At 41.9% G+C, this 21,694-nt stretch overlaps 1 protein-coding gene across 1 annotated transcript in view; it reads left to right on the top strand.

The window, feature by feature from the left end:
* The window catches only part of plekhh1 (pleckstrin homology domain containing, family H (with MyTH4 domain) member 1), a 41,436-nt gene extending 19,965 nt beyond the window's left edge, over positions 1 to 21,471 (top strand). The window contains exons 14-29 of the mRNA XM_033988846.2: positions 1,216 to 1,374; positions 3,884 to 3,964; positions 4,587 to 4,766; positions 5,663 to 5,774; positions 7,229 to 7,341; positions 8,597 to 8,773; positions 10,586 to 10,683; positions 11,161 to 11,338; positions 12,264 to 12,419; positions 12,789 to 12,886; positions 14,516 to 14,657; positions 15,247 to 15,386; positions 16,924 to 17,053; positions 17,589 to 17,672; positions 18,821 to 18,967; positions 20,683 to 21,471. Of these exons, the coding sequence (XP_033844737.1) occupies positions 1,216 to 1,374; positions 3,884 to 3,964; positions 4,587 to 4,766; positions 5,663 to 5,774; positions 7,229 to 7,341; positions 8,597 to 8,773; positions 10,586 to 10,683; positions 11,161 to 11,338; positions 12,264 to 12,419; positions 12,789 to 12,886; positions 14,516 to 14,657; positions 15,247 to 15,386; positions 16,924 to 17,053; positions 17,589 to 17,672; positions 18,821 to 18,967; positions 20,683 to 20,835 (2,148 nt within the window). The 3' untranslated portion in view covers positions 20,836 to 21,471. The remainder of the gene's footprint in view (positions 1 to 1,215; positions 1,375 to 3,883; positions 3,965 to 4,586; positions 4,767 to 5,662; positions 5,775 to 7,228; positions 7,342 to 8,596; positions 8,774 to 10,585; positions 10,684 to 11,160; positions 11,339 to 12,263; positions 12,420 to 12,788; positions 12,887 to 14,515; positions 14,658 to 15,246; positions 15,387 to 16,923; positions 17,054 to 17,588; positions 17,673 to 18,820; positions 18,968 to 20,682) is intronic.
* Positions 21,472 to 21,694: the final 223 nt, after the last annotated feature.

Raw genomic sequence — 21,694 nt, 5'->3', positions numbered from 1 at the left:
ACAAAAGATAGTCCAATGACGTTCATCTGGTCTTTTATTTATTCTTTTTCCAGACCGAAGTTTAGTTTGTTTTCATACCGGACAGTTTCGAATGTTCACTAGCGCCATCTACAGTCTGAGTTCTTCAGGACAGTATCCCCAGTGTGTGAGAGTAAAAAAAGTCCTTTGAAATACGGAAACATAGTCACGGGACTATAAACAGGGACGAGGGGCCTTTATACTGTCACACACCTGGGATCAGCTGACCAGATACATCACAGCAACATGTGACTACTCAGATGCTCTAGTGAGGCGTCCAAGCTGTCTTCTCTCTCGCCCCTCTCTTATTCTCCTCTCTTCTATCTTTCTTTCTTCCTCCTCTCCTCTCCCTCCCCTCTCGTCCCTCTTCCACCTCTTCTCGCTCTTCTTTCCACCCTCTCCTTTTTCTCTCCTCTACTTCCTCCCTCCCCTCTTCCCCCTCTTGTCTCTCCCCCTCTCCTCTCCCCTTCCTCCTCCTCTCCTATCCTCTTCTCTCTCCCCCCCTCCCCCTCTCATCTGTCCCCCTCTCTCCACTCTTCCTGCTCTTCATTCGTCCCTCTCCTATTCATCTCCTCTGCCCCCCTCTCTTCCCCTCTCCTCTCCCTCTCCTCTTTCCCCCTCTTTTCCCCATTTTCTCTTCCTCCAGCCCTCTTCTCTCATCCCCCTCTCCCTCTTCACCCTCTTCTTTCTTCTGTCCCCTCCTCCACTCCTCTCAGCCCACTTCCCTCTCTTCTTTCCTCCCTCTCCTTCCCCTCTCCTCTCCTCTTCCCTCTCTCCTCTCTTCTGTCCCTCTTCTCCTCCCCCTCTCATCCCCCTGTCCTGTCCTCCTCCCCCTCTCCTGTCCTCCTCCCCCTCTCCTCTCCTCCTCTTCCCTCTCTCCTCTCTCCTTTCCTCCCTCTCCTCCCCCTCTCCTCCCCCTCTCCTCCCCCTCTCCTCCCCCTCTTCCCTCTCTCCTCTCTTCTTTCCACATGACACATGACCACTCTGAGGCACTAGTGAGCAGTCCAAACAGTCAGGTATGAAAACAAACTAAACTTTGATCAGCATTTATTAAAATAAATGTAAGATAGATATGTTTAATGCCATACAGTAAAACCTAACATCTCCATAGTGACAAGAAGACCCATTAAAAAAAGGTTACATAGTGTAGCTTTACATAACAGAGTAAATATAATTAATTTCCTCCCGCTCTTGTAGCTGATCACAGAGAAGAAGACGATTTACCTGACAGCAGACTCTCCAAACATCCTGGAGGAATGGATCAGGGTCCTCCAGAACCTTCTGAGGGTCCAGACCTGCTCCTCGCTCAGTGTCCTGACCAGAGCCAAGCCCACGGCCCGAGGCTGGTTGACCAAGGTCAGACCCACACCCACAGATGTCCACATGGGTTGGTTTATCAATATAGTAAAAGCCAAAACTGGACAGAAAGTTGTAGGAGTGAAGAGGTTTTGCTGCTCATCCAAGCCGCTTCTTCAGTTCTCAGTGTAGATGACTATACCAGGGCTGTTGTCGATTCAAGAGATGCCTTGTTGTTTTCTTGGTTGAATAAAAAGGGGACATGGCAAAACTCTTAAATCTATTATGTATGTCTGAGTATCTGACCCAAATTGCACTCACAAGACTACACCTGCAGGGGGAGTTCATGCAAAAACTACTATTTATGCAAAAAGGTACTAGGAAACAATATATTTATATAAAGACAGATGCCTGCACCGCCAGTTTAGCAGGGAGCGCTTAGCAACGCTAACAATCAAACCTGTTGCTAACGCTAGCGACCTCGAGGAAAGAAGGCAGCTGAACCCAGGATCATGTAGAGCAGGTTAATATGAACATTTCAAGACCAAAATGATGAGTCTGACAGGTGAGGTTACAGAGAGAGGGGACACAGTTTTTCAATAAAAAGTGAATTGGAGCCAGAGTCGATGGAGCTGGAACCGCGCTTATGATCACTTCCTGTTTGGAATGCAGCGGCTAGCAGGTTAACTATGTCCATTTATGTATACAGTCTGTGGTCCATACATCCATTTTCTTCCGCTTCATCCGGGGCCGGGTTGCAGAGGCAGCTGTCCACCTGCATTGTAAACAGTGTTGGTGAAGCACTGCTTCCCCCTCCTGAGGCATTGGACAGTGTCCAGAATTTCTATGAGGCCTTCCGATAGTCCTCCTCCATGGCCTCCCCTCTGTGACTGCACGGGCTGCGGCATGCTTGGTCTGATGGTACCTAGTGGTATTGGGAAGAGTCTGTGGTTGAGACTTTAATTAAAAAAGGGGCTGAAACTTGGAGTAGCTCTCTGGGGGACCCTCAAATCCCATCCCTTTAAATCCCTTCCCTTTAAAACCCTTCCCTTTAAAGCTCCTCTTTCAGTTGGAGTGTGACCCCTCCCCCTGTTCTCTCTTTACAAAACCTCTTTCACGTCAGGACACGGTTTAAACCTCCAGGTTCAGGAATGTTCACATGCCCCCCCACCCCCCTGCTCTCCCTTTACCTCCCCCACTCATTCATTTCTAACTCTCCTCTCCACCCTCTTTTTTCCTCTTTTCTCCTGTCCTTCCTCCCTCTACCTCTCCTCCTCTTTCCCTGTCTCATCTCCCTCCATTTCCTCCCTCTCCTTCCACTCTCTTCTGTCCCCTGTTCTCTCCTCTTTTCCCCTGCCTTTCTCTTCTCCATCTCTCTTCTCCTCCCTCGCTCCTCTCCCAGCCTTTCCTGCCCTTCTCCTTCCCCTCTTATCCTTCTCTCCTCTCTTCCCCCTCTCCTCTCCCTCACTACTCATTGCCCTCTCCTCTCCCCCTTCTTCTCCCCTCTTTTCCCTCTCCTCCTCCCCCTCTCCTCTTCCCCCTCTCCTCTCCTCCTCTCCTTCTCCTCTCCCTCCTCTCCTCTTCCCCCTTTCCTCCTCCCCATCTCTTCTCCCCTCTTCTCCTCCCCTTCTCCTCGTCCCCTGCTTTCCTCTCTTCTCTCTTCTTCTTTTATTCCCCACTCTTAAGTTGGTAAACTAAACTGCACATCCGACAGGCTTGACTGATGTGGACTGACAGATGACTGACACACACACATAGACACACGCACACACACACACACACAAACACATCGACACACACACACACAGACAGCTGGTTTATTGCTGGTCGTGCTGTTAACGATGATGTCATCTTTCTGTAAAACATGTTCAAACATTCTCAAACGCACAGGAACTAAAAACACACTGCACAAATGTGAACTCTGCATGTGTGTTTTTTGTAATTCACATTTACAATATTCAGTTTAATTTGACTAGTATTCATTAAGATGAGGTATAAACGTATAAGGTATAAATCCTCTTGACATATACAAGTTCTATTTGTGCTTAGACCTCAGTAGTGGTCAGTAATGCCATGAGGGAACTGTATCATTGGTTTGTTAAAGGGACACTGTGTAACTTTTCTGGTGGGAGTGCTGTTTGTATCCATGGAGATGTTATTATTTCAGCTTTAACTCTACAGTATAGCATTATTTCATTATGGGTGCTTTTACAGTTGCTCGAAAATACGTTGAAAAAGATGCATTCTTATTGTGAATGCGCTCGCCTCTCCACAGATCTAACCAGCAACTTGACCCTGGCGGCGGTCGACCTTCTTGTCTCCATGTCGATACATAAGATTAAGGCCATACTGTGGAACTTTCTTCTCAAAGAAATCACATCTTTATATAGATTACCTGTTTACCTCTGCCAGAAAAGTTGCGTACCTTTATTAAAAAGACTAGACACACAGGTGATGAAGAAGAGGAGTCGGAATGGCTGAAGAGGCTCATAGTTATGCTGCTGTGGTGAAAAATGTTTGGGGGAGGGTTAGGATACGCAGGTAACAAAGTGATTTCTGTTTGTTGCAGGTCAAACATGGGCACTCGAAGCTGGTGTGGTGTGCGTTAGTTGGAAAGGTTTTGTACTACTATCGAAGCAAGGAAGATAAGGTTTGTATGGAGCGGTCAAGATGATCACTGCATCCACTTTATTTACTTTATTCACTTATCATTCAATACATAACACCTGGAACAGACATTTTTGGGGTCAGTGTTTTTCTAGAGTACTTTTTTCTTTGTACTAGTGGGATTTTTTGCATGATATTTTTGTAATATGATCAATTTTGAGCTATACAAGTTTAAATTATGACCTAAAACTATACAATCGAATTTTTAAGGTGTTTCTTTCTGCTCATGTTTTATTAATAATACAGTGGTCCCTCGTTTATCATGGGGGTTACGTTCTAAAAATAACCTGTAAAAGGAGAAATCTGCTAAGTAGTCAGCTTTATTTTTTACAATTATTATATGTTTTGCAGCTGTAAAACCCCTCACCCCTCTAATTTGTCTGTTATTAATGTTCATCTCTTGATTTACGAACACAATAGTGCAATAAAAACACCAGGATCATGTAGAGCTTCAGCCAGAGCAGTGCCTACAGTTAGCGTCACACCCACAGGGAATGTTGATGACATCAGCAGTAAAGTATCAATACATTCTTCACCTCCTCCTGCTTCTTGTTGTTCTTTTTGGTGTATTCTAGTATTTTAAAATCTCTGCTCCATCTCTCTAGCTCCCCCTGGGTCAGCTGCAGGTCCGTGACACTTCAGTTCAGGAAGTAGATCGGTCATGTGACTCTGATGAAGACTACGAGGCCGGAGGAAGAGGCTTCATCTCGTCTCACTGCACTTTAGTGATCCAGCCTCCAGAACAGAGCCCCACCTACCTGCTCATCGGGACCAATCAGGAGAAGGTACACTACCGAGACCATAATTTACGGCAGAGAAAGGGACAAACACACCGTAGAGAGACTGAATTCTGATTTTAAATATGTTTGAGGGATGAGAGGACAGAAGAGGGGGAAGAGAGGGAGGACAGAAGGGAGAGGAGAGAGGAATGAGAGGGGGAAGAGGAGAGAGGAAGGAGAGGGGGGAGAGGAGAGAGGGAGGAGATGGGGAAGAGATAAGAGGGAGGAGAGGGAGAAGAGGACAAAGGGAATCAAATGAAGCTCATCAAGGCTAGCAGTTATAAGGGCCAATTTGGAGCAGAGTTGTATATCAGGAAGTCTGACCACAAGTATCATAGCAACCAAAGAACCAATCTGGAGTGAGGCTGTTGAAGGTAACGCCCCTGTCCACCCACACCACTGGTTTAGCAGGGAGCAGGCGCTTAGGAACGTTGTTCAAATCTGTTGCTAATGCTAGCTGGAGTGACCTGGTGGAAAGAAGGCGCTTGATTTGTCTGTTATTAATGTTCATATTTTAAGACCAAAATGGCGAGTTACAGAGAGAGGGTCCACAGTTTTTCAATGTAAAGTGAATTGGGAATTGGAGTCGATGTAGCTGGAAGTGTGTCCATGATCACTTTCTGTTTGGAATTCAGCAGTCAGCTATATCCATTTATATATACAGTCTATGGTTAAAATGGTGACTTAGTTAGTGGGGTGTGAGGGAATAAAATGATATCGCTTGAGTGTTTAAAATGTATTCTAATAAGCAAAATTTTAACCCAATGCTGAACAGTGGAGGAGGACACCACGTATACAGGACAGGATTTTTTTTAGTTTTTTTTTAGGAGTATTTATATTTAAAATTAAATTCAAAACTAGACTAACATAAGTTTGTAATGTTTTGTCTTCATTCTCCTCAGGACACTTGGCTTTACCACCTGAGTGTAGCGGCTGGCAGCAGCGCCAACCTCCGAGTGGGAACAGAGTACGAACAACTCATTGGAAAACTCCTGGACGAGGACGGAGACCCAGGTATATCACTATTGTCCATCCATTTTCTTCTGCTTATCCGGGACCAGGTCATGGGGGCAGCAGTCTGAGCTGGGACTCCCAGACGTGCTCTAGCTCCTCCAGTCGAGAGACATAGTCCCTCCAGCGTGTCCTGGGTCTTTCCCGGGACGTCCTCCTGGTGGGACATCCCCGGAACACCTCTCTAGGAAGGCGTCCAGGGGGCATCATGAAAACCGCACTGCTCCTCTTGAATCTGAGGTTCGACTATCGGTCAGATTCTCCTCTCCAGTACTCTGGAATACATCTTACCGAGAAGGCTGAGTCCGCCTCTGGGTCCCCAGTCTCTGCTTCCTCATCAGAAGACATTACGGTGGGATTGCGGAGAACCTCAAACCATTCCTTCCACTGTCCGACAACAACCCCATCTCTTCACCCGCACTGTATTGTGGTGAAGTGTTAGTGAAGCACTGCTTCCTCCTCCTGAGGCATCGGGCGGGTCACCAGAATTTCTTTGAGGCCATCCGATAGTCCTCCTCCATAGCCATCCCAAACTCCTCCCAACCCCAAGTTTTTGCCTCGGCGACCACATTCCACGTCCCCAGAGCCAGTTTCTATGGCCAAAGATCCGGCCGTCAAGGTCCCCGCCTTCGACTGCTGGCCAGATCTCTTTGCACCCGCCCCTCACGGATCCTCCCGCAAGTGGTGGGTCCACAGGAGGACGGCCCCACGAACTCCACTCCAAATTAGCCCCTATAACTGCTCTAGCCTCGATGAGCTTCATTTGACTGGAGCTGAACGCTGTGGGTGACGTCACGCTCATTTAGTTTATACTCATGACGTTTTTTATGGGCTCAAAGATAAACATGATTCAGCACATCACAATGTTAACCTCAGAGGCATTTGGGTATGAAGTTATTTTTATGGGAATTTCATAACTAGGTCAACAACTGGTCACAACAGTCCTGTCTCAGATATAATAAGATATAAGATATATTTAGTCACCATCAGCCAAAATGAAACAACTAAACTAGGACAGAACTAAAACTTCACCACATCAAAAAGGCAACCAGGACTAAACTTAAGACTTAAACAAAAATAACAGAGAGCAAACACAATATGGATTAAGTCATATTTTGAATTTAGAGGAGTGTAACAAGTAAAAGCCTTTATATCCCCACTGACAACTGCTGCCTCACACATTTATAGCCACTTGTATAATTAGCAAAGGAGCTAACACTGCGCTAGCCCCTGCATGTAAATAAACACAGATTTTCTCAGTAGCACGTAGTATGTTATTTTGATCCGTGCAGTCTGGGGGCGCTAATCCTCTTTGCAGACACTGTTTATGGGGCTATGCATTCGTTTGGTCTTTGAAATATAATCCTGTGTTTTTCTACTAATGCAGGTGTGTGTATATATATATATACATCTTGTGAATGTTGTTTATTCCTGCCGTGTTGAATTTCCCTTCCCAGAATCCCCTTTGTGGAGGAGTGGGGCCCTGAGCTTCTGTAAAGATGGTTTGAGAGGACCACTAACCACTCTGCCATCGGAGGCCCTGCAGACAGAAGCCATCAAACTGTTTAAGGTTAGTTTAACTGTAAATGTAACAGATGTGATTTTGAATTGGGTTTTTTGCATTATATGTTCATACTGGGATCATAAAACAACAGCTGGGCCAAATATAGACTTGTACATGGAGTTGTGTTTTGTTTCATTCACACATGTTTGAGTAACACTTTATTATTAGTCTGTCTACATCTCCGAAGCTCAAAATGCTCTGTTCCACCTTGTGATGTCATCAAGTGGTAGTTTTCAAGTGAACAGCTCCTTTTACCTTTAGTTTGGTAGAGACTGGAGGGAGAAAGGGAGAGAGAGAGGGGAGAGAGAGGGAGGGAGGAAGTGATAGACAGGGAGGGAGAAAGAGAGAAGGGTTGCAGAGAGAGGGGGAGAGAGGGGGAGAGAGGGGGAGAGGGGGCAAGAGATAGAGGGAGAGAAAGACAGAGAGAGGTAGAAAGAAAGAAAGCGAGGGCGAAGGCAGAGGGAGGAAGACAGAGAGCAGAGAGGGAGAGAGAGAGAGGGGGCGAGGGGGGTGTTTTGTGACATTGTAAAAAAAAAAGAGGATAGTTTTCCAGTCTTTCATCTACCCACTCAGATCCCTCCTTCACGCTCCACAGGACTGTTCCCACGAGAGACACTGGAGAAGTCTGTTTTTCACTTTGGCCCAACACTTAGAGAGTGAGAAAGATGAATGTGTTTGTACCAAAGACTGTTTATATAAATGGACATAGCTGACCTGCTCCAAATAAGAAGTGATCATGTGCACACTTCTGACTCCCTCAGCTCTGGCTCCAATTCACTTTACATTGAAAAACTGTGTCCCCTCTCTCTGCAACTGCTGCTGTCAGACTCGTCATTTTGGTCTTAAAATGTTCGTATTAACCCGCTCTACATGATCCTGAGGTTTTTATTTCACTAACTTCAGCAACTCAGAGCTGAATCTTTAACCGCCCCCTCTCTCTTGTGCTCTCTCCCATCTCTTTTTGTCTCTCCCACTCTCTCCTGCTCTTTCTTTCTCCCTCCCTCTCCTTCATTCTCTCTCCTTGTCACCCTCTCTTTCTCTCTCTCGCTCTCCTTTTCTCTTTCTCCCTCCCTCTCCCTCCTTCTCTCCCTCTCTCTCCCCCTCTCTCTTTCTCTCTGTCTCCCTCTTTCTTTCTTTCTCTCTCTCTCTCTCTCTTTCTCCCTCTCTCTGTCTCTCGTTCCCTCTCTCTCCCTCCTTCTCCCCCTCTCTCTCCCTTGTTCTCTCCCTCTCTCCCTCTTTCTTTCTCCCCCTCCCTCCTCAGTCATGTCAGTTGTTCATAAACGTGCTGGTGGAGTCTCCCTCAGTGGACTACCACACGTCCCTGGCCCAGAATGCATTGCAGGTGTGTCTGACCCACCCGGAGCTGCAGAATGAGATGTACTGTCAGCTGATCAAACAGACCAACCGCCGCACGCCGCACAGCTACGCCCTCACGCAGGTCGAGAAACATTTTCAACCTTTTTCTTCTTTATTTCAAAATCATAAAAAAAAATAAAGAAAAAGAAAGAAAAACATATATTACGGTAATTTTAAAATAGAAGGAAAAGATCATTTTTATTTGGACCAAAGTTAAGGTTAAAGTAGCAATATATAAATATTCAGGTGCCAAACCATTTGTGCGACATTTGTTTGTTTCCATGGAGATGTCATCGCTTTGTCTGGAATATTCCAAAGTATGGCATTATAGGTCTTACATTACGCAAAATCAACACTTGTGAAGTTTTAGCTGTGTTCTAATGCCATAACCTCCTCAAAAACGGACCTGGAGTTGTGTTTTGTTTCATTCACATGTTTGAGTAACACTTTGTATCAGTCTGTAACATCTCCAAAGCTCAAAATGCGACGTTCCACCTTGTGATGTCATCAAGTGGTAGTTTTCAAGTTAACAGCTCCTTTTACATTTAGTTCAGTAGAGATTGAGAGTGGAGCACTTCCTGTATCACCACATGATGACATCACAAGGTGGAACAGTGTTTTCAGTTTGAGAGAAGAACTCAGCCTAAATATGCAGGATTTGTGAGTTAAACATGTGTGAATGAAACAAAACACAACTCCAGGTCTGTTTGTGATGAGGAAACAACATTAGGATAGTGTCATATGGCCCCTTTAAACATAGTTACTCACTCCTTTGTCTCCATGGAGATAGGCAAAGCAGTAATATGTCCATGGAGACAAGCAGGTGACTTACCTTCTAGCGGAAATGTTACGTAATGCACCTTTTCTTTTATATATCCTTTATTAGTGCCTCAGCAGATGATGTTTTGACATTTTAGCAAAATACTGAATCACAGTACTAACATCTGGCTCTTAAATTGGCTCCACAAAGATTCTCAGGGTCCCCCAGAGATTTCTTAAAATGAAAAATTGGACTTAGACTACATCTGTCAAAGGTACGACTGCAAAATATTCCCTGGAGTGGACACAGCTTGTGACCACTGTGGGCAGGACCAAGCTGCACTTGCCTAAACCTTTTGGAGTTGTCCAAAAATATCCTTATGTTTGTCAGTTACGGTTTGGTGTTTCCCCATTACTTCTGTAAAATTATTGCCTTGAAGACTTATTGGAATTGGAAACAAAAAAAAAAACAAAAAAAACTCCAACTTACACTAATCTATTGTAAGACACAATGAAACATGAAAAAACACTAGAAAAAAATAAATGTGAACTTAGAGGAAAAATTGATATTTTTCTCTTGACATGGGATGTGTTTCTGGAGTACTTTGACAAACACATGAATATGCAAGCATGTGTGTACTTATTTTGTATTTAATTATTTATATTTTATCATTTTTATTTAATTACTTTTATTTAATCATGTTTATTTAATTATTTGTATTATATAAATTTTTATTTAATTACTTTTATTTAATTATTTAGTTTTAATTATTGTATTTATTTGTATTTAATTATTTTTATTTTATTATTTGTCCGTTGTCTTATTTATTTATTTTTTATATTTAAAAATGTATATATTGATTTGATCATTGCTTATTATTTTACTTTTTTCTGTTACGCTATATTGATAACACAAGTATAAGGTTATTACCAACTATAATGCTCACTCTAGGGGGCGCTGAGAGACAAAGTTTGTGAATTTGGGTTATTGGATTATCTCTTTTCATACTCTTTCTACATCTGTGTGTATTCAGTCAAATGTATGGCATTGGTTTGACTATATGTGAGGAGTAGAGTGATGACATGGTATCATTTAAAGCTGACTTACGGAACATTTTGCCCTCTCTTGCTCTAGTGCTGGCAGCTGTTGTCTCTGTGTGTGGCTCTGTTCCTGCCTCAGCATCACTTCCTCTGGTATCTCAGACAGTACCTGCAGCGGCATGCAGATCCACGGTGAGGGCATCAGGTTTATCTGTGTTGTTTTTCATCTTTATTTGAGGAATTCAAAGGGCAAAGGTTGTGTTCATGATATTTACTCCAAAAAACTGAACAAAATCTAGAGACAGACAAATCAGGCGCCTTCTTTCCTTGAGGTCACTCCAGCTAGCGTTAGCAACAGGTTTGACTGACAGCGTTGCTAAGTGTCCGCTCCCTGCTAAACCAGTGGTGTGGGTGACACCAGTCACCCACAACACTGGTTTAGGGGCGTTACCATCAACAGCCTCGCTCCTGGTTGGCTCTTTGGTTGCTATGATACTCGCGGTCGGAACTCGGCTCTAAATTGGCCCCTATAACTGCTCTAGCCTTGATGAGCTTTATGTGACTGGAGCCGTGCGTTGTGGATGACGTCACATTCACTTATTCCACTTCTTTATACAGTCATTTTTATGATTTGTTTGAGTCTTGTGTTGTGTGTCCTTCCTTACACAGGAGTGAGGTGGGTAAATACGCCGTGTACTGTCAGAGGTCAATGGAGAGGACTCTACAGAACGGAGAGCGTGAGGCCAGACCTTCGAGGATGGAGCTCGTGTCTATTCTACTGAGGAACCCATATCACCACTCCCTGCCGTTCAGCATCCCCGTGCACTTCATGAACAACACCTACCAGGTTAGACCACAATCAGCCTTTACCATAACTTGTTTACTGCTATTAAAGGCGTGCTATGTAACTTGTCCGGATTAGGGTGTGCTACCTTGTTGCCTGGAATGTCGCTCTGTCGCTCTCCCTAGACTTTGGAACAAACTACCCCCTGATTTGCCACTATCACAGACTTTGGCCTGGCTTTTAACATTGTTCTTATATTGTGTCAGTTTTAATAGAAAGCCCTTTGGTCACCTTGAATGTTGTAAAGGCCTCTTTAAGTAAAGTTTGATTGATTGATTGATATATCGATGTTCCACAGACATTAAACGTAGTATCTGCCATATTCATTTAGTAGCCTTGTCACACATTTTGAAGTTCGATATATCACTGAAATAAATATAGACGATAAATGATATGATAATATTGAAAATCATTTCTATCACTGACACAAAAAGCCAAAAGTGTAATTATTCCCAAAAAAGCTGCAGTAAATAAACAGCAGAATGAAACAGTTTGCATCTGTAATGAGTCAGAGACTTTATTCATTCAACTCTCCACAGCTCAAGTCCAATCATAGAACAGCAAAAAGGAGACCGATGGACAATGGTCTACAGTCCCTTAGCCAATCAGGACGCAGAACACAATGCACGCTCATACACTGTAAAAAAAAGTCTGCAAAATTGCACAAAAGAAATCTGTGAAACAGCAAAACCGTTAAAGATGAATCTTAATATAGCGAGGGACAAGTGTATCACAATAACAATTAAAGATGCTGACAGTTTAAATATTTTATGAATATAAATAATTATAATTTTAATGTTATGAATAAGTGCCATGTTTAAGCAACTGTTATAGACTGGTGGTCTGTTATCTGTGAGAACAACTATGATCTAGCAGAGAACTTTATAGATAAGCAGGGCAATTATGTTACATGTTACATGTTCTGAAGGTGGTGGGCTTTGACGGTTCGACCACAGTGGAGGAATTCCTAAACACTTTAAACCAGAAGATTCTGATGAGGAAGCCTCAGCTTTCCGGGTTCTGCCTCTTCACTGACGATCCTTCAGGGAAAGATCTGGAACACTGTCTGCAGCCAACAGCCAAGGTACAGAGACAGAACAAATACACCAGCTGAAATGGATAACAGGGCGCAGGGTCTCATATGTGAATGTTTGTAACCTCTACTTGTCTGTATAGTTATAATCTCTGACACTCGTGGATGAATATGTTATAAGTTACACATTTTAAATCACAATATTAATCTAAAACCACTTAATAAAACAAACAATTCTGCTGACTTTTGCGTTACAAAAATTGCAGTGTCCAATTGGAGCTGACGTCGCCTTAAATGTCATGACAAGAAAGCGCCACATGCTGTCGGCGCCCCCTATGGACAGCTGCACATTCACATCCACAGTCCACTTCTTCATACAGTCTATGGTTGGGGGCTCTCACTGTTGTTGTGTCGTTGCAGATTTGTGATGTTATTTCCAAATGGGAGCAGGCCTTAAAGGAGCTACATCCAGGAAAGAATGAAGGAACTCGAATCGTCCGGTTAACTTATAAAAACAGGTATGAGACTCAGACGGTTTCAAAGGTATGAGGTCAAAACAGGAACGAGACTTTTGGATCATAATGATTTATCGCACGATTGAATAGCGAGAAACGGGACCACGTAGGATACACTGATGAGAAAACTGGAGGACGACATGAGGTCACAATTCTCAGCCCCTTTGTACTCCAGAGGCAGACGCTTGATTGCAGATAGGCTGGAGGTGGTACCAGAGTCTCCGTCCTGCTCCAGGCGAGGACACAGAAGGGACAGGGAAAGACAGAGGAACACAGTATTTTGACAGAGCTCAGAGAACACAAAAAAATACTAGTTCATTTTAAAAAGTTTGCAGTGGTCCCAAGTTATTCTTCACTTATCTTATGCATTCAGGACGTGAAGCTGGCAAATGGCATGCTAACGTGCACTTCCTGATTATCGAACAATAAAACGCTTCATAATTAGATGCAGACAGAACACAGTGGACTTATTTTGACCTCAAGATCTGCTTAAACAGTATATCTGTACTGGACACTTCGATCACAAACCAAAAAATGGGATTGGCACATGAGGCATCTTTTTATTATGGTCTGGTCTTTCAACATTAACATCTTTTAACATCCAGTGCTCAATACTGTACTTTGAAATCAATCTGGACATCTAATCTTAACTTAATCTGACAGAAGATGATTGGCTGTCTAGAGCTGTCTACAGATGTAAAAATTCAGTTAGTTAATTTTAAAGTTTTAAATCAATACTCTTGGACACCCTTATGGACTGAGACTGCTGGAAATGCTGCACTAAAGGAACTCGGACACATCTCCTCTGGGACTGTCTGCTGATTCAAAACTACTGGAGGAAGATTTATGTGTGTTTAAAAAACATCAGTGGAAACATCTGAGTTCACCCCTCAGCTCTGTGTTCTGAGTGACCCACAAATGACCACTCAAAGTCCATCTTCAGACTTCAAACCAGTGTTATGATTGGAAAACATAATAAAGAGACACTGGAAGGACCCAGAGGAACCAGCGTTTCATTTGTGCTTCACAGAACTGGCTGAAGCGGATGTCTTTTAATATGTAACAGTGGAGGAGGAAATAAAATCGTATCAAGTGTGGAGTAACTGTAAGGGAGTAACTTTAAGGAAAACAAAAAACAAAAAAAAGTAAAGTATTTCAGTGGGTCTCTGTAAAAACAAAAGAAAAAAATGTATTACTTTCTCCCTCCCTCTCATCCTTCCCTTTCTCCCTCCCATCTCTCCCTCCTCTTCTCTCCCCTCTTCTCTTCCTCCTCTTTCTTTCTGCTCTCTGCCTTCCCTCTCTTCCTCCTCTCCTCCTTCCCTCTTTTCCTTTCCTTTTTCCTGCTCATCCTTCCCTTTCTCCGTCCCATCTCTCCCTTCTCTTCTCCTTTTCCTATTATTATAATAATTATTATTAATAATAATAATAATGTTTTTTGTCTTTTCTTTCCTTTGTGTAATAATTATGTGTGGATATGTGCGTGTATATATGTGTATATATATATATATTTATGTGTGTATATATGTGTATATACGTGTGTGTATATATACTGGGTTGAGATGTTCAAATACTTGAGAAATAATTTTGTACATGGCATATCTTGTTCTGAATGTGTACTTTGCTTCTATCCAGGTTGTGTTTCCGCTCTCAGGTAAAAGGAGAGACAGAGCGAGAGCGCCTCCTTCTGGCCTATCAGGTGAACGACGAGGTTCAACAAGGACATTTCCCTGTGAACAAAGAGCTGGCTATGGAGGTCGCCACCCTCATGGCTCAGGTCAGTTACTACACAATATGGATCAGAGGTGGAACTTAACAAGTACAAGTAGTAAAGTACTGTACTCAAGACAAATCTTTAGGTAGCTATACTTTTGACTTTTACTTCACTACATTTGAGAGCAGTATCTGTACTTTCTACTGCACTACAGTTTTGAACAGGACTGAAAAGTAAAAAGTACTTTTCATCTGATTTGAGGGGTCATTTTTACCATTTTTGTGGAAACGTCCTGACTAAAGTTTTTGAGTTCAAGCTTTGGTTTTGAGCAAAATAAAAATGAGTACACAAAATTCATAAGAAAAAAGTAGAATTTGATTTGTATTGTTACTGTGACTAAAATATGTTTAATTTTAAATCAGAATCACTACATTTACACTTTAACAAATGAACACTTTTACGATTTATTCTTAAACTACATTTTAAACAAGTACTTTAATACTTTTACTTAAATAGATTTTTTTCATGCAATACTTTTACTTTTACTTGAGTAACTTTTTGCCTCCATATCTGTACTTTTACTTAAGTAACAAAACTGAGTACTTCATCCACCGCTGATATGGATATCAGTTAACATTTTCTTGTGTTGTAGGTTGAACATGGGGATCTAGAGCGCCCCCCGGTGTCTCCCTCTGGTTCTCCTCAGCTTAAGTCTCAGCTGATTCTGACTCAGGCTTTGGAGAAGTTTTACCCCAAAAGATACAGACAGGACCTGAGTGCCGAGCAGCTCAGGTCAGCCATTTATTTATGCTTTGTTATGAGAAACATGTGGATTATAACATGGATTGGTATTGTAACTCTTGGGTCATTTGTAAAATAGTAGTAAAAGCCATAAGTAAAATCTGTCACTGGACAAAAAGTTGCACGAGTGAAGACGTTTCGTTAATCATACAAGCTGCTTTTTCAGTTGGCAAGAGCTCCTCTGGTCCCAGTCTGCTGTGCATCTCCATCTCAAAGACTCTAACCACTCCTTTGAAGAGAGTGAAGTTCAGATCTGAGCCAGAGAAAAGAAATGGTTTGAGGCGGGAGTTAAGGAAGATATTTTTGTTAGGAAAGACAATCCTTCCTTAAACAGAAATGGGGGCCTGAGACATCATCTATCCCCCATCTATAACTCCATCCTCAGACCCAAAACAAACAAAGGAAACAAAGAGAACAATAGAGCAAGCCAGGATGTTAATAGGTGTGAAAAATGCCCAGAGGTGTATGAATATGCTAAGTATGATTAAGGCAATAGACATAGCTACAAACATAAACTGTAAACAACAGCTGTTTACAGTTTATGTTTGTTTGCTCCTCCCTTCACACAGATATAAGGAAGTGCCAGCAGTAATCTGACCAGAACTGAACAAATGTCTTGGATGAGCAGCCAAATATCTTCACTTCAACTTTTTGTCCAGTGACAGATTTGACTTTTGGATGTTACTATGGTAACAACCAATACTATGGTATTGTTTTTGGAATCGATTTCTATCATTTTGTACTTATTGTGAAACCCGTCATACCCCCATCCTCAAGAGACTGGTGACAAGAACAGTATGTTAAGACTAAAACACTGCGCACACTCTTTTTTTCCTTCTTAGGCCTGTAATATTTAACCAACAAATGATTTAGATACTTCAGTACATGCATTAATCATCCATTTCACTCCTGATGATTGTAAAATACTGTTGTAGCCACAGTAGCTGACAGAAGCGAGGCTGCCAATCTGCACTCTAGGTCCTTCTGGCCCGATCTCATCTGATCTCAGGAGATAATCAAGGCCGGGCCTGGGCAGGACTTGGATGGAAGACCGCAGGGAATATAGGTGCCACAGGGGGGCAGCACTGGCTCTACTGGAACTGATGTAGTGTCCTTAGGCAAGACACTGTATTCCCTGTGGTCCAAGTCCTGCCCAGGCCCAGCCCTGATTATCTCCTGAGATCAGATTAGTTCCAGTAGGACCTGAGTGTTCATTAGCTCACATTTTAGAGCTGCTCTTTATACATTACAGAGGTTAAGTATCATCAATAATGTTACCTACAGAAAGTTTTCTTCTTGTAAATGAAATAAAGTAAATGATGGACAGAAACTGAACAGAAATAAATATATCAAATAAACAAAGGTTATTATTGATCCTCATTTTACACATGGAAATTAGATAAAGATATACAAGAAATAAAGACAGTCCTCTTCCTCCTCCACTCTCTCCGCCATCCTCTCTTCCTCCTTTCTTCCTCTTCCTCTTTTCCTCCTCTCATCCTTCTCTCTTCCTCCTCTCCTCCCACAGAGACCTGTCCGAGGGCTTTTCGTGTAAGTGGTTGCTTCTTCGCGGCTGCAGTTCGTCTGAGTGTGTGCGGATTTACCTCACTGTGGCTAGAAAATGGCCGCTGTTCGGCGCCAAGCTCTTCTCTGCAAAGGTAACGCAGCCACCATTTTGAGAACGTTTCACCTCCAAAGAGATCTTATTTTGTTTTGCATTTTTTACATTCAGTCCCAGGGCTCTATGGGATTTCTGTCTGGTTTCAAGATGATACAACTTGGAACTAAAAATAAATGTTTATAGGTGCCATTTTGAGAACTTTCCACCATTCGAAAGATGTAACTCCTGGAGAGTGCAGATTCCTTGACTTTTTATGTTTAATCCTGTAAACTATATGCCAGTTCAATACTCAATATATTTGTCACGACCATAGACTGTATATATAAATGGACATAGCTAACCCACTAGCCGCCACGTTCTAAACAGGAAGTGAACATGGGTGGCTCCAATTCACTTTCTATGTAAAAACTGTGTCCCCTCTCTCTGTAACTGCTGCTGTCAGACTCGTCATTTTGGTCTTAAATGTTCGTATTAATCCACTCTACACGATCCTGGGGTTTTTATTATTGTTTTGTGTTATGATGAACATAAATCTAATCTCAAACTGAATATGTTGTACTGTTTACTTTCAGCCACTGCCCCCTAGTGTCGTGGAGCAGACTCAGGTTTGGCTGGCGGTCAATGAAGATGGACTGTGTATACTGGACTTGACAATGGTGAGTTGTAAAGATATTTTTTTAGAGTAATCAAAAACATAAATGAATGAAAGGAACAAGTAGAGACTAGAACCATGTTCAACGTTTCAATCATAAAAAAAGGAACACGTTTATACATGCCCGTTAGAGTTTGGGAATTCAATATATGTTTCCTGGTTGAACTAGTATGGATTTACTTGACTAAATTAGCATCACATTTCTGTCGACAAAACCTGCAAATCTTAAATCCTGAAGTGTGTGGCGGGCTTAAGTCTTAAATCCTGAATAAGACACAAACTGAGACCAAATAAGGTGAGAAAACCTACTTTGTATACATGTAAGTATTAAACGAGGCGCTGTATGTTCTGCAGTTTTAAGGCACGATGCTGAGTTGTTAAAAGTGAAAAACACATAGCTCCTCATTGTTTAAGGTTGTTACCACGGTGACAAACTGAAACGCCTCACCTGTGAAACGGAAAAGCCTGATCACTGTCTGTAAACGTCCTAAATATACAGAGTTATTTTAGTGTTTTGGTGATGTCACGGTGGTGGAAGCAGAGCAGTGATATAAAATGTGATGGAACTACTTTTAAAGGGCCCATATGTTGTTTCCTCATCACAAACAGAGTTTGTGATGAGGAAACAACAGAGTTGTGTTGGAGTTGTGTTTTGTTTCATTCACACATGTTTAATACGCAAAACCCTGCAGACTTAGGCTTTCTAGTTCTTCTCCCAAATGGAAAATGCTCTGTTCCACCTTGTGATGTCATCATGTGGTAATACAGGAAATGCTCCACTGTGTTTTTAAACCCTAGAATCATTTGGATCATATCAGTACTAGAATTGCCAATCTCTACTGAACTAAAGATAAAAGGACTTGTTAATGTGAAAACTATCACTTCATGACATCACAAGTTGGAACAGAGCATTTTGAGCTTTGGAGATGTAGACAGACTAATAATAAAGTCAAAACATGTGTGAATGAAATAAAACACAACTCCAGGTATGTTATGAGGAGGTAAACGCATTATAAAGTCCATTTTGTGAAATATAGGATCTTTAACACAACTAGAATTCTCACTGACCGTGTTATAAACTGCATTAGTGATACTTAGTCCAAATACTACTTTACTGAAGAGGTTAATGGCTCCTTGTCCTTTTCTCCACAGCACCCCCTGGTGACGTATCCATACCAGTGCGTGGTCACGTTCGGCGGCTGTAGAGAGGACTTCATGTTGGTGACGACACAGCAGAAGGAGTCTGGAGCCGGGAAGAAGAGTGTGGAGAAGCTAGTCTTTAATATGGCCAAACCAAAGGTACAGGACATGGGGCTGTGGGTCTATGTACATGACCACTCAGAAGGCCAAACACACCTCTCTTTCTTTTTTTTTTTTTTTAACACTTTCTACATTTTATACACCTACAGAGGGCATTAAAATATGAAGCAAGATAGATGGAATTATGTTGTAAAGGAAAAAAGTTAAAGATCCTCTATCACACAAAATAGACTCTTGTGATCTTTAAGTCATGTTCTAATACAGTTTCCTCCTCAAAAACAGACCTGGAGTTGTGTTTTGTTTCATTCACACATGTTTGAGTAACACTTTATTATTAGTCTGTCTACATCTCCAAAGCTCAAAATGCTCTGTTCCACCTTGTGATGTCATGAAGTGGTAGTTTTCAAGTTAACAGCTCCTTTTACCTTTAGTTCAGTAGAGATGACATGATCCAAATGATTCTAGTGAAGGTGTGTGGAGTTAAAAACACAGTGAAGCACTTCCTGTATCACCGCATGATGACATCACAAGGTGGAACAGAGTGTTTTCAGTCTGAGTGAAGAACTCAGCCTAAATATGCAGGGTCTCTGTGTTAAACATGTGTGAATGAAACAAAACACAACTCCAGGTCTGTTTGTGATGAGGAAACAACATTAGAACAGAGATCAGAGACTAGAGTAATATGGGCCCTTTAAATAAGTCTTAATAAGTTCCTTAAAGTTTTTTCTTTGCTTCATAATTCTATATATCTTGTCTCATATATTTGATGTTTCTGGATGTTTCTATAGCAAGTGTAGAAAGTAGTAAAACTAAACTAAACAAAACAAGTTAAATATATTGCAAAAGTAAATATAAACAATAAACGATTGTCTATATTTACATTGACACAAAAACCCAAGAGCAGATTTAAAGTAAACTTTCACAGTAGTGATGTGATGTTTGTGACCAAGCCGACTCTTTTGACCAGTTGCTTGGATTCAAATCTCATTTTTTAAAAGAGCCAAATCTTTGTCTTTCTAATTTGTATGTACTATATTTTCCGGACTATAAGTGTCACTTTTTTCCTAGTTTGTCCAGGAGTGTGACTTATACTCAGATGCGACTTATATGTGAAATTATTAAAATATATAATTTCACATCTTTGTTATTGTCACACTGACAACTGCACGAGGGCGCTCTAGACTTGTGTATCAGTATCTACTACTCCTGTACCACTGAAAATGTAAAATTTCAACATTACAGTGATTTTAAAGACATCTGAGAAAGACTGAACCTCCAAATTTGATGGTTGTGTACTGACTGAACACTGAACGAACACAAGAATCAGCTCAGAAGCAGAGCAGGTGACACAAGGGAGAGATTTAAGCACAAAAAACCCCAACATATTTAGCATCATCTTAATAGTTACTTTTAAAATTACTCTTGTTTTATTTCGATTATGCATAATTTGAAAGGTTAAACTCAGTGTCGATCTCAGCTTGAACCAGTTTAAACACATTTAAACCTTGGTCGTTTCTCTCAGTGATTAGTTTGTTGTAAAAATGAGTTCACACATTGCCCCGTCTTTTGAACAGCTCTTTAAAATTAACAGATCCAAACAATTCTAATCCCATCAAAGTCCCATCATTACTTTACAGCTTAAATCTTATCATATAGCCAAAAAATAACCAAAAGTTTCCCACTGGTGCAAAGTGGGACTGCTAATATGCTACATAAGGCTAATTCATTTTTTTCATGTAATGTTTTGTTCCCAGATTTTGGAGCTAACGTTGCTAATGGCGAGCTACATAAACCACTGGAGCCTCGGCGTTCCCTCTGCCCCCCCTCAAAACCCCTCCCACTGGGACACAGACAGCCCACACTTCCCCTCTATGAACTACACCACCAAGGGACCCACGCTACTGTGACCAACGGCAACACAACATCTACAATCATTTTGAACTTTGACCTTTGAGAGGCTCTTTAACACGAGCAGTTAAAATCTGATCTGTTTTGAAAAGAGCCTAATTTTTTTCATATTTTTCTATAAACCTACTCTGAATGAACTTTAGAAACAGCAGGGCAGCAGATCAGGTGACATGGTGTTTTGCACATTAAAAACATTTTGCATAGAATTAGTAGTCTGCTTTTATATTGAAACCATAGACTGTATATGTAAATGGACATAGCTAACCTGCTAGCCGCTGCGTTCCAAACAGGAAGTGAGCATGGGCGCACTTCCGGCTCCATCGACTCTGGCTGCAGTTCACTTTACATTGAAAAACTGTGTCCCTTCTCTCTGTAACTGCTGCTGTCAGACTCGTCATTTTTGCTCTACATGATCCTTGGGTTTTTGTTTTGCCATTTTGTCTGTGATGAAAGATACACTGTCTGGCCAAAAAAAAAGTCACCATCCGGATTTAACTAAGCAAATATGTTGGGGTTGCTGCAGTTGGTCAGGTCTAGGTTCAGCAACAGTCTGTGCTCAAAGAATGAGGTCAGCTGACACCTGAATATACTGAATGACCAGGTTATTCCATCGATTTTTTTCTTCCCTGATGGCACGGGTGTATTCCAAGATGACATCGGGCTCAAATTGTGAAAGAGTGGTTCAGGAGCATGAGACATAATTTTCACACATGGATTGGTCCACCACAGAGTCCAGACCTTAACCCCATTGAGAATCTTTGGGATGTGCTGGGGAAGGCTTTGTGCAGAGGTTCAGACTCTACCATCATCAATGCAACATCTTGGTGAAAAATTAATGCAACACTGGATGGAAATAAA

This window comes from Periophthalmus magnuspinnatus, chromosome 22 (assembly GCF_009829125.3).
Source record: "Periophthalmus magnuspinnatus isolate fPerMag1 chromosome 22, fPerMag1.2.pri, whole genome shotgun sequence".
NCBI lineage: Eukaryota > Metazoa > Chordata > Actinopteri > Gobiiformes > Gobiidae > Periophthalmus > Periophthalmus magnuspinnatus.
The sequence above is the reverse complement of the archived record's forward strand: the minus strand, read 5'-3'. Positions and strand labels throughout refer to the sequence as shown.